This window comes from Rhinoraja longicauda, chromosome 35, assembly GCF_053455715.1.
Source record: "Rhinoraja longicauda isolate Sanriku21f chromosome 35, sRhiLon1.1, whole genome shotgun sequence".
NCBI lineage: Eukaryota > Metazoa > Chordata > Chondrichthyes > Rajiformes > Arhynchobatidae > Rhinoraja > Rhinoraja longicauda.
In genome coordinates this window covers 5218650-5231909 of record NC_135987.1, presented here as the reverse complement: position 1 = coordinate 5231909, position 13260 = coordinate 5218650, and the positions used below count along the sequence as shown (strand labels likewise).

The following is a 13260-nucleotide window of genomic DNA, read 5'->3' as shown; positions in this document are numbered from 1 at the left end:
GTGTGTGTGTGTGGGGTGTGTGTGTGTGTGTGTGGGGTGTGTGTGTGTGTGTGTGTGTGTGTGTGGTGTGTGTGGTGTGTGTGGGGTGTGTGTGTGTGGTGTGTGTGTGTGTGTGTGTGTGTGGGGTGTGTGTGTGTGTGTGGGGTGTGTGTGTGTGTGTGTGTGTGGGGTGTGTGTGTGTGTGTGTGTGTGGGGTGTGTGTGTGTGTGTGTGGGGTGTGTGTGTGTGTGTGTGTGTGTGTGGTGTGTGTGGTGTGTGTGTGTGTGGGGTGTGTGTGTGTGTGTGTGTGTGTGTGTGTGTGGGGTGTGTGTGTGTGTGTGTGGTGTGTGTGTGTGTGGGGTGTACGTCACTTGTTTACCCTGTGACCAGACGACCAGCGGCCCATGTGCGTGCGTGCGCGTGTCCGTGCGGCGGCGGGGCGCGTACGGATCTCGAGCACGAGCCCCCCCCCCCCCCGGGGGCGCGCACGTCGTCCACGCCGGTGCGGGGGGGACGCTCGGCTCGGCTGCCGTCGGGTCGGGAGGGAGCGAGTGAGGGCGGGCGGGAGCTCCAGGCCCCGGACCCCGCACTCCAGCCCGGGGGGGCTGCGGGCGGCCCCGCGCCCGGGGCCCAGTCACTCACTCACCCGCCCAGCAAAATGAAGCTGCAGGTAGGGCTTTGTCCGCCCGGCCCGGCCCGGGGGGGGGGAGAGGGGGTCAGGGAGGGTCGGGGGGGGTTGTTGTGATGGGGGTAGACAGGGGGAGGGGGGTGGTCAGAGCCTTGGGGGGGAGGGAAGGGGAACGGTGGGGACTATCGGGGGGCTTGGAGGGGGAATGTCAGAGGGTGGGGGTGGGTCTGGAGAGAGTGTATGTGTGGGGGGGGGGGGGGGTCAGGGGGTGTGTTTGGGGGAGTGTGTGAGGGCTGAGGGGGGCTGGGGGTCAGGGGGGGTTGGGGACTATCAGGGGGCTTGGAGGGGGAAGGTCTGGAGAGAGGGTGTCAGAGGATGGGGGGGGTGTGAGAGGAGGGCTGGAGTGGGTGGGGGGTTTGTCTGAGGATGTGGGGGTCAGGGGAGGGGGTGTGTGAGGACTGGGGGGCTGTGGGAGGTCAGGGGAGGGGGTGTGTGGAGGGTTCGGGGGGGTGGGGGTCAGGGGTGTGTGTTTTGGGGGGGGGGGTGGAGGCTGAGGGGGGCTGGGAGTGAGGGGAGGGGTGGGGATTGCCAGGGGAGAGACGGTGGGGGGGGGGGGGGGGGAGGGTCAGAGAGTTGGGGGAGGGCAGGACCATTAGGGGGGTGGGTGGGAGGATCAGAGGCTTGTGGGAGGGTTGGGTGGGGATCAAGCAGTGGGGAAGGGGTGGTGGGTCGGGGGTGGGGGGTGGTGGGTCGGGGGTGGGGACTGCCTGTTTGGGAGGGACAGGGCAGTTCAGTGAGAGGGGGGCAGGGTTTAGATACGTCGGGAAAGGGGGCAGTGGGGATCAGGCAAAGGAGGGGCAGAGGGAGGAAACGGTGGTGGGTGTTGGACAGCTGTGGCTGGGGTGGATGTCTAGAGGGATGGGGTTATCATGAGTGTGGAGGGGGCAGGGGTTTAGATATATCGGGGGGGGGGGGTCAGAGTGAGGCAAAGAATGGAGGTGGGCTGTGTGGGGAAATGCCTTTAGGGTTTATATCTCTGGGGTCGGTGAGCACCTGTATGGGAGTGAGATTCACTGCAAGTTCGGCATCTCTGCTGGGTTTTGAACGTGGTATGTCAATGCTGGGCCAGTCGGTCCCACTGCTAGGCTCGTTTGCTGTGGTGTTAATTGCAGCATCTTTGCAGTTGTTGGACGTTTCCCAAGGACTCCTTTCTGTGGCTGGGATGTAGGTCCCGAGAGAGAGGTGCAGGTCTCTCTCTCTCTCTCTCACTTCTGGCTGTGAATCTTCAGGGATAATCCTTAAATTCAGTAATCCTGCCCCAGGTGTGTGATTATGTAGGAAGGAACTAGCGAAGACAGACACAAAATGCTGGAGTCTGTGCAAAGGTCCCGACTCGAAACGTCTCTCGAGATGCTGCCTGACCCGCTGAGTTACTCTCAGCGTTGTGTGTCTATTCTAGGTGTGTGATTGTTAGGGTGTGAGATGTATTGGGGGCTATCTCGTTGCATTTACCCCCCCATGCGACATCAAAACAGCCCATGTGTGTTGGAAGGAACTGCAGATGCTGGTTTAAAACTGAGGATTGACACAAAAAGCTGGAGTAACTCAGCGGGTCAGACAGCAACTCTGGAGAAAAGGAATAGGTGACATTTTGGGTCGAGACTCAAGAAGGGGTCTTGATCTGAAACATCACCTATTCCTTTTCTCCAGAAATGAGAGGGGATCTTATTGAAACGTATAAGATTATTAAGAGGTTGGACACGTTAGAGGCAGGAAACATGTTCCCAATGTTGGGGGAGTCCAGAACAAGGGGCCACAGTTTAAGAATAAGGGGTAGGTCATTTAGAACTGAGATGAGGAAAAACTTTTCCAGTCAGAGAGTTGTGAATCTGGAATTCTCTGCCTCAGAAGGCAGTGGAGGCCAATTCTCTGAATGCATTCAAGAGAGAGCTAGATAGAGCTCTTTAGGATAGTGGAGTCAGGGGGTATGGGGAGAAGGCAGGAACGGGGTACTGATTGAGAATGATCAGCCATGATCACATTGAATGGCTGTGTTGGCTCGTAGGGCCAAATGGCCTCCTCCTGCACCTATTGTCTATTGTCTAAATCTTCCCCAGTCAACAATGGGCAGTTACTGATACCACCCTTCCTGAGGCAATTTGTTGCTGGCCCCTGTTTTGCCCGGCTTTATCTTGCCTCCAGTCTGAAGAAGGGTTGTGACCCGAAATGTCACCTATTTCTTTGCTCCGGAGGTGCTGGCTGGCCCGCGCGGAGTTACTCCAGCATTTTGTGTCTATCTTCTGGTTAAATGAATATTTGTGAGCTAGCCCTACTGCTGTGCCATGGGAATGACCCATGTTGCACACACTGTCTCGGTTACAGATAGAGGAGTGAGATCTCTTCTCCACCCTGTGCAGGACAGCATGTGGCTGGTGCTCTTGGGCAGCTTATAACCCAGCAGTGTGAACGTTGACTTCTCTAATGTTAAGTAACTCCTGCATTCAGTCGGCAGCTTTTAAGCACTTTTCATCATAAGTTATAGGAGCAGAATTAGGCCATTCGGCCCATTCAATCATGGCTGATCTATCTTTCCCTCTCAACCCCATTCTCCTGCTTTCTCCCCATAACCCCTGATGCCCCTATTAATCAATAATCCTTCATCTCCACCTTAAAAAAATATCCGTTGGCTTGACCTCCACAGCCGTCTGTGGCAATGAATTCCAAAGATTCACCACCCGCTGACTAAAGAAATTCCTCCTCTTCTCCTTTCTAAGGCTACATCCTTTTATTCTAAGGCAATGTCCTCTGGATCTAGACTCTCCCACCAGTGGAAATATCTTCTCCACATCCAATCTATCCAGGCCTTTCATTCTATGGCAAGTTTCATTGAGGTCTCCCCTCATCCTTCTAAACTCCAACGAGTACAGGCCCAGTGCTGTCAAATGCTCATCATATTTCATTCCTGGGATCATTCTCGTAAACCTCCTCTGGACCCTCTCCAACGCCAGCACATCCTTCCTCAGATATGGGGCCCAAAACTGCTCACAATACTCCAAATGTTGTCTGACCAGTGTTTAGAGATACAGATACAGCGCGGAAACAGGCCCTTCGGCCCACCGCGTGCATGCTGACCAGCGATCCCCGCACATTAACACTATCCTACACACACTGGGAACAATTTACCCTTATACCAAGCCAATTAACCAACAAACCTGTACGTCTTTGGAGTGGGAGAAAACCAGAGCACCCTGAGAAAACCCACGCAGGTCACGGGGAGAACGTACTACCTCCATACAGACAGCGCCCGTAGTCAGGCTAGAATCTGGGTCTCTGGCGCTGTAAGGCTGCAACTCTACCGCTGCGCTACCGTGCCACCCCTAGTGGCTTTTCAAGTCTCAGCAATTGACAATAACATAACATAACAACACTTTATTGTCATTCGGCACAACACCGAACAAAATTTCAGCAGTCACAAAACACAGCAAAAAGAAAAAAAACACAGGACACCCGACCCCAACACAAACATCCATCACAGTGACTCCAAACACCCCCTCACTGTGATGGAGGCAACAAAACTTCCCCTCTCTTCCCCCCGCACCCACGGACAGGCAGCTCGACCCCTACCGAGGCAACCGACACGCACAGCCCCCGCAAGAGGATGGAAGGCCCCGCGGCCGAGCCGCCCCGGGCACCGAAACGTCCCGCGGCCGAGCTGCACCGGGCACCTAAACGTCCCGCGGCCGAGCCGCATCGGGCGATGTTAAGTCCCGCAGCCGAGCCGCACTGGGCACTGAAACGTCCCGCAGCCGAGCCACACCGGGCACTGAAACGTCCTGCGGTCGAGCCGCACCGGGCGATGTTAAGTCCAGCGGCCGAGCCGCACCGGGCACTGAAACGTCCCGCGGCCGAGCCGCACCGGGCACCGAAACGTCCTGCGGCCGAGCCGCACCGGGCGATGTTAAGTCCAGCGGCCGAGCCGCACCGGGCACTGAAACGTCCCGCGGCCGAGCCGCGCTGGCGATGTTAAGTCCTGCAGCCGAGCCGCGCCGGCGATGGAAGGCCCCGCGGGCGAGCTGCGCCCCGGGGAAGAGACCTAATAAAAGAAAGGTTTCCCCCGCCCCACCCCACACCCACACCCCACCACACATACACAGCCAAAAACAGAAACAAAAACCATCCCAACACCGACACAAACAAAAAAAAAGAAAAAAAGACAAACAGACTGCCAGAGAGCCGCAGCCGTTAGGCGCAGCCAACTCCTCCCAACTCCACTCATGTGCTGAGTCTGGAATATGCTGGCAGTAAGGAAGCCAACAGATGCCTCATGCCCGGATCTTGGATGCTCAGAGCTTTCTCAGTTCCGTTTAGCGTGAAAACCGGCCTTTCGGCCCACCGAGTCCGCGCCGACCAGTGATCACGCGTTCACTAGTTCTATCCCACACACTCGGCACAATTTACAGAAGCCAATTAACCTACAAACCTGCACGTCTTTGAAAGATGGGAGGAAACCGGAGCAACTGGAGAAAGCCTACCCAATAATTTTGTTTTTTAAATTTGTATTATGCTACATAAATTCGGCAAGTGCAAATTTTACTTTGTATCTCAAAATTTTGGGTGGTGATTTGTGAATCTGGATGAAGTTCGGTAGCAGACTGGCCATAAACAGTGGTCACCTGCACACAATTTGAGTCTCCTCATCGAAATCAGAATCTCAACATGCAACCGAGGTTGACTACAATTGTTTCTGCGATGGTGGTTTTGCTGTATAAAGAGAGATTGAATCAACTAAAGAAGGTCTGAAGAAGGGCCTCGACCCGAAACGTCACCCATTCCTTCTCTCCAGAGATGCTGCCTGACCCGTTGAGTTCCTCCAGCATTTTGTGATACCTTTGAATCGACTAGGCCTGCACTCTGAGGTTTGAAAGAGTGAGAGATTTTATTGAAGCATAGAAAGATCTTTGGCAGCGTTCCCGGATCTATGTAAGGGTTGCGATGATAACTCGCTGAGTCTGAAGAGGGCTCTTGACCTAAAACATAAGTACAGGTGTCAGAGGTCACGGGGAGAAGGCAGGAGAATGGGGTTAGGAGGGAGAGATAGATCAGCCATGATTGAATGGCGGAGTAGAGTTAATGGGCCGAATGGCCTAATTCTACCCACTATCACTTATGACCTGTCGAGGAAAAAAAAAACTGCAGATGTTGGTTTAAATCGAAGGTAGACACAAAATGCTGGAGTAACTCAGCGGGTCAGGCAGCATCTCGGGCGAGAAGGAATGGGTGACGTTTCGGGTCGAGACCCTTCTTCAGACTGACGTCATCCATTCCTTCTCTCCAGAGATGCTGCCTGACCCGCTGAGTTATTCCAGCACTTTGTGTCGGTCACAAAGTGTATAACTGTCTCAATGGCATCCTCGGCACTTTCTGCGTTGCACCACCTTCTGGGCAAGCACTTTAGGGGTGGCGCAGCGGTAGAGTTACTGCCCCGCAGCGCCAGAGACCCGGGTTTGATCCTGACTAAGGGTGCTGTCTGTACGGAGTTTGTGCGTTCTCCCTGTGACCATGTAGGCTTTCTCTTTGTTACTGGAATCTTTGTAACTGAATATATTCAAGAAATGTATAGATTGTAGGGGAATTAAGGGGTAATGGAATAATGCCGGAAGTTGTATACGAAATTATGAGTGGCATAGATAGGGTAGACGGTCAGAACCTTTTTCCCAAGGTGGAAATGTCTAACACTAGAAGGCATAGTTATAAGGTGAGAGGAGGAAAGTTTAATGGAGATAGACTGACGTGGACCCGTTGGGTCCAAATCTGTCCTGCGGGCCCAGCAACCCCACTGATCCATGGACCTGTTGGGGGGCAGGGAATGTCCCCCACGGCCATGAACGGGCGAAGGGGGACAGGGAAGGGTAGGGGGAGCTCCTGACATCGGCCCCGGGCGTTCATCCCATCGGCCAGAGCGAGCCGTAGACCCGAAATCTGTCCTGCAGTGAACGACGGCGACGGCCATCTTGTTGGACCCTGTTGGACTCTGCCACCGCTCAGCACCACGGAAGAAAGGTCAGGCGCGGGGCATGCCAAGACGGACGCCGGTCCTCCCTCTGGTCCTCCCAGCGGGGGGAGGTGGGGGGGGGAGCGCATTTGTTAAAGTTCATGAAGTAAATTGTTTTTAAAAGTAACAGAAGTTGATTTATTGAGACCGCGGGGGAATGGTGAGTAGGGTGGGCCAAAACATTGTGGCGTTATCGTGTACCGTTTTTGTCCGGATGAAAACTGCACATACAGGACAAACAAACAAACGGGGGAACGAACATATAGGGGAAGGGAACAAATAAGATGAGAGATTTAGTAATATATCGATGTGCGGGGCACGTCTTCTACACAGAGAGGGATGGGATTGCTGGGGTTGGTGGTGGAGACGGTGAAGAGGCTTTTAGAAAGGCACACGCAAGTGCAGGGAATAGTGGGATATGGATCATGTTCAGGTCGATGAGATCAGTTTAACTTGGGTATCGTGCGTGGGAAGGAACCGCAGATGTTGGTTTACACGGAGGATTGACACAAAATGTTGGAGTAACTCAGCAGGACTGGCAGCACCTCTGAAGAAAAGGAATAAGTACCATTTCGGGTGTAACTTGGCATCATGTTCGGCACAGACATTGAGGGCCGAAGGGAGGGATGGGGTCGGTTCCTGTGCCGACCTGTTCTATGTTCCGTGGCTGGGAGGTAAGGATATCAGCCGTGGTTTTGCTGGATCGTGAAGCAGGCTGCAAGGCTCTGATATCCTCCTCACGTTCCTCATCATGTTCAAATGTTTTCCAGACCAATCGGTCCGATGGAACGGTGGAATCAGTCAGCTGGTGCTTTGGGATGAGTCACAGTTAACCAGAGTCTCTTTGTTTACTTTTGATAGTCATGCCCGGACATGTATCACCATGAGGCAACACTAACTAACTAAAGCCAGTGCAGGGGAGGTTTTGGATTCCTGAACTATTGTGCAAGTCCCCTAACGAACATCTGGACTTGTCAAATGTGGAACATATATTTAATTCACGATGGTAATTGTTTTAGGTTTCACGGATTATCCAAACAACGTATTCTCTGAAATAGAGTGGAGATCAACCTTCAAATATTGGGAGATATCCTGGGATGTAGTTAAATAGCGTAAAAAGGAATTGCAGATGCTGGTTTAAACTCAAGATAGCCACAAAAAGCTGGAGTAACTCAGTGGCTCAGACGGCGTCTCTGGAGAAAAGCAATAGGTGATGTTTCGGGTCGAGATCCTTCTTCAGACCATTCAGTTAATAGTTGCCATTGGCTGTAATTTAGCTTCTGGTCCAGTGCTAATCTCTAGTAGACTTTAATTTAGACCTTAGAGAAACATCATGGAAACAGGAGCTTTGACCCACCGTGTCCGCACCGAACAGCAATCACCTCAGTACACCAGCATTATCCTACATACTCGGGACAAATTACAATTTTCCCTACAAACCTGCTAGTTAAGCTACAAACCTGTACATCTTTGAGTGTGGGAGGAAATCGAAGCACCCTGAGAAAATCCACACAGTCATAGGAAGAACATACAAACTCCATAGAGCCATAGAGCCAGCCCCCCTAGTCAGTATCGAACCCGGGTCTCTAGCACTGTAAGACAGCAACTCTACCGCTGTGCCACTGTGCTGTCCCCTGTCATTGTTTATTACATTATTTATTTAGTAGTTACAAGTATTTCTGCTTGGGTAGCTTACAACCTAACGGTATGAACATCGAAGGCAACCTAGAAATTTAGTTTTTTTTTTAGATTTAGATATTTAGATTTAGAGATGCAGCGCAGAAACAGGCCCTTCGGCCCACCGGGTCCGCGCCGCCCAGCGATCCCCACACACTAACACTATCCTACACCCACTAGGGACATTTTTTACATTTGCCCAGCCAATTAACCTACATACCTGTACGTCTTTAGAGTGTGGGAGGAAACCGAAGATCTCGGAGAAAACCCACGCAGGTCACGGGGAGAACGTACAAACTCCATACAGACGGCTCCCGTAGTCGGGATCGAACCTGAGTCTCCGGCGCTGTATTCGCTGTAAGGCAGCAACTCTACCGCTGCACCACCGTGCTGCCCTCTAACAACTCCTCCTGCCCCTCCCCTTTCTACCCCACACCCCTCTGTCTCCCCCTCCCTCCCCAGAGCCCCACCTGGACCTGCACCTATTTCTCCCCTCGCCCTCACCTTCCACCTACATTCCTTCCTCTAGCTTCACAATTTGTAGCTCTGCAATCCTTTTGTCTTGCACCTTCTGTTTATTCAACCCCTTCACCCTCCTTCCCAGTGCCCTGTTCTACTTCAATCTTCTATCATTTCGGAGTCTAATAATCTCAAGGATGGGAATGTGGTGGTATGTGCTTTCAGACTCCAGCGGAGAGGGGAAGGTGGGAATGACCGGGGTGTGCGGGGTCCTTGCTTTCATTGGCTGCTTTCCCGTAGGCAGCACGAGATGTCGACAGTGTCAGTGGTGAAGAGGCTATTTGTCACCTATATACTAAAACTCTCATTTGTTTGTTTCTGAACTACAGCCAAAACGGTACACGATAACACGACAATTTTAGGCCCACCTCACTCACCGTCACCTCTTTGGTGCTAATGGAAGAAGTTTCATTGAAATCGGTGTTATATTTTTTAAGTTATTCACATTTTAGTTTAAATCTATCTCCTTGGGAGGGAGGGGGGATGAGGGAGGATAAGGGAGGTTGAGAGGGATGGAGTGGGGGGGAGGTGGAGGACGATGGGGGGTGGAGGGAGGGGAGGAAGGGAGGGAGGGAGGGGGAGAGAGGGGGAAGGGGAGGAGGGATGGAGGGGGGATGGAGGGGAGGGGAGAGAGGGAGTAAGGGGGGGAGGGGAGGGGGGAAAAGAGGGAGAAGAAGGTGCTGCACCAATGCAGGAGAGGTTTGGGCCCAACAAGTCCACTTGGTCTAGTGCTATTTATTTGCTATGGTGTGACATACTACGATGTATCAACATCTCTCTGCAATTTCACGCCATCTTGGGCAGGGCCGTTGCCAAACGAAGTTGTGAGGCAACCCGACAGTATGCTCTCTACTCTCCCTTCCTCTAACTTCACAATTCTGCAATCGTTTAGTCTTACAAGATTTTGGTTTTTAGTCTAGTTTAGAGATACAGCCTGGAAACAGGCACTTCGGCCCACCGAGTCCGCGCTGCCCAGCGATCACCGATACTTTAGTTCTATCCTAGGTATTTATTCACAAAATGCTGGAGTAACTCAGCAGGTCAGGCAGCATCTCAGGAGAGAAGGAATGGGTGACGTTTCGAGTCGAGACCCTTCTTCAATCTGAAGATGGGTCTCGACCCGAAACGTCATTCTGAAGAAGGGTCTCGACCCGAAACGTCACCCATTCCTTCTCTCCTGAGATGCTGCCTGACCTGCTGAGTTACCCCAGCATTTTGTGAAATAAATACCTTCGATTTGTACCAGCATCTGCAGTTATTTTCTTACACTTTAGTTCTATCTTATTCGCTAAGGACATTTTACAGAAGCGAATTAACCTACAAACCTGCATGTATTTGGACTGTGGGGGGGGGGAAACTGGAGCACCCGGAGAAAACCCACGCGGTCACAGGGAGAACGTACAAACTCCGTACAGACAGCATCTGTAGTTAAGATTGAACCAGGGTGTCTGACGCTGAGATTTGAACTCAGGATCTCCTGTTTACGAGGCAGGTGCTTTAACCAAGTAAGCCACCGCAGCAGCTTTTATGTTCTGTTTATTTATTTCCTTCCCCCTCCTTCCTCTTCAGTCCCCTGTTCTATTTTGTCAAGGATGGGAATGTAAAAAAACAGTCTGCAGATGCTGGAAATCTGAAGTAAAAACAAAAAATGCTGGAAGCACTCTGCAGGTCGGGCAGTATCTGTGGAGAGAAAAGCACAGTTAATGTTTCAGGTTTGTGTTTCAGGAAATTGTCTTTCTCATTTTGATTGTGGTGGGCGGCGCGGTGGCGCAGCGGTAGAGTTGCTGCCTCGTAGCGCCAGAGACCCGGGTTCGATCCTGACTACGGGCGCTGTCTGTACGGAGATTGTACGATCTCCCCGTGACCTGCGTGGGTTTTCTCCGGGACCTTCTGTTTCCTCCCACACTCCAAAGGTTTGTAGGTTAATTGGCTTGGTATAACCTTCTGTTTCCTCCCACACTCCAAAGGCACACAGGTTTGTAGGTTAATTGGCTTGGTATAAATGTAAAATTGTCCCAGGTGCGTAGGATGGTGTTAGTGTGCGGGGATTGCAGGTCGGTGCTGACTCGGTGGGCTGAGGGGCCTGTTTCTCTAAACTAAACTAAAACATTTTGTCGTTGGAAAGGATGGGGATAGGGATTGATACAACTGATGGGCGGCACGGTAGCGCAGCGGTAGAGTTGCTGCTTTACAGCGAATGCAGCGCCGGAGACTCAGGTTCGATCCTGACTACGGGTGCTGCACTGTAAAGAGTTTGTACGTCCTCCCCGTGACCTGCGTGGGTTTTCTCCGAGATCTTCGGTTTCCTCCCACACTCCAAAGATGTACAGGTATGTAGGTTAATTGACTGGGTAAATGTAAAAAATTGTCCCTAGTGGGTGTAGGATAGTGTTAATGTGCAGGGATCGCTGGGCGGCGTGGACTTGGTGGGCCGAAAAGGCCTGTTTCCGCGCTGTATATATATGATATGATATGATAACTGAGAGAATGCTTGTGAAAGGGTGAGGCCATGGTTGTCATGGGGATAAATTGTGGTTGATAGTTTAATGGCAAAATGCAAATGCAGAGAAGGAAGTGTAAAATGCGATAATTTGCAGGATGTAGGATATGCCTGGCAGGTCAGGGTGGGTAATGGAGAGAGGAAGACCACGCAACTATCAGGGCAGGGTGAATCTCAGCAACAATGACCAGTTTGAATACGGAGAAAGTGCCTTACTGGAAATTGTTGTATCTCAAGAATGCCCGACCCCACCGAAGCTTTGTTTGAAGTGTGTCGGAAGGAACTGCAGATGCCGGATTAAATTGAAGATATGCACAAAATGCTGGAGTAACTCAACGGGACAGGCAGCATCTCTGGAGAGAAAGAATGGGTGACGTCACCCATTCCTTCTCTCCAGAGATGCTGCCTGTCCCGCTGAGTTACTCCAGCATTTTATGTCTATTTTTGTTTGAAGTGTAGTTGTTGTCGGAGGACATGCAGCGTTGTCTTTCCACAAACAACGATACGACAATGTCCCCACCCCCCTCTTCTCCCCTCGCCCATCAGGCAAGAGGTACAGACGTGTGAAAGCGCACACCTCCAGATTCAATGACAGTTTCTTCCCAGCCGTTATCAGGCAACTGAACCGTCCACTGGGGGCTAGTGGAATCCAGGGATATGGGGAGAAGTTGGGCACATGTTCCTGATTGTGGATGATCAGCCATGAATGGCGGTGCTGGTTTGAAGGGCCGAATGGCCTCCTTCTGCACCTATTTTCTATGTCCTCTCATCAGCTGCGGTCCTGACCTCCCATCCACCTCATTGGAATCCTTTGAACTACCATCCATAGGGCTTTATCAGTCTTTACATTGCACTAAAGTATATACCCTTTGTCCTGTAACTGTGGACGGCTTGATTGTAATCATGTTTAGTCTTTTCGTTGACTGGATAACACGCACCAAAAAAGGTTTTCACTGTACATCGGTACAAATGACAATAATAATAAACTAAATAACCATTTACACCACATTTGAGTCTGGACTGACAACAAACTGCCTTTGCTGTGTTGTTGATGGATCTAGTTGCCATCAGCTTGTCTGTTTTAAGGTGTTGGTTGTGTGGTAGGAAACCAGCCACTCAATTTCTTCCACTGGCCTCTGGTATGGTACAGTGAAAAACTTTGTTTTGCATGCTATTGGTATCGGTTTATTATATATATATTGTTTTAGACCTATCTATTTTCTACAGAGATGCTGCCTGACTGACTCAGCATTTTTTAAGATGCTGAGTGACTCCAGCACTTTGTGTCTGTCTTTGGTTTTATTATTGTGGAGCCAGCACCGATCCCTGAAGCACGCCACTCGTCAGAGCCCTCCAGTCGGGAGGCCATCACCGATGGCAAAAAGACAACCACCATCACCCTATGCTTCCTTCCATGAAGTTAGTTTTCTATCTCATCTGCTAGCTCTCCCTGGATCCCATGCGATCTAACCTTCCATGTGGAACCGTCTTTAGTCAGAGGGTGGTGAATCTGTGGAATTCACTGCCACAGAAGGCAGTGGAGGCTGTCAATTGATATTTTTAAGGCACAGATAGACAGATTCTTGATTAGTACGGGTGTCAGGGGTTATGAGGAGAAGGAGGGAGAATGGGGTTAGGAGGGAGAGATAGATCAGCCATGATTGAATGGTGAAGTAAACTTGATTGGCCGAATGGCCTAGTTCTGCTCCTCTCACTTATGAACTTACAAACATGTCAAAAGCCTTGCTGAAGACCGTGTACCCTGCCATCATCGACTTTTATAGTTACCTGTATTCATGTTTGTGTTGTGTTGAAAAACATCATCAAAGAGCATGGAAATGAATGGGAAAAATGTACGTTTGTTAGTGGGGGAGGGGGGGGGGGGGGATGTTGGAGGTAGAGACA

The 13260-nt window shown here is 51.3% G+C and overlaps 1 protein-coding gene across 1 annotated transcript in view; it reads left to right on the top strand.

Annotated features, from left to right (window-relative positions):
- The first annotated feature begins 468 nt into the window (after positions 1–468).
- Positions 469–13260, top strand: part of LOC144609938 (uncharacterized) — a 44517-nt gene continuing 31725 nt past the window's right edge. Inside the window, exon 1 of the mRNA XM_078428344.1 lies at positions 469–649. Within this exon, the coding sequence (XP_078284470.1) occupies positions 638–649 (12 nt within the window). The 5' untranslated portion in view covers positions 469–637. The remainder of the gene's footprint in view (positions 650–13260) is intronic.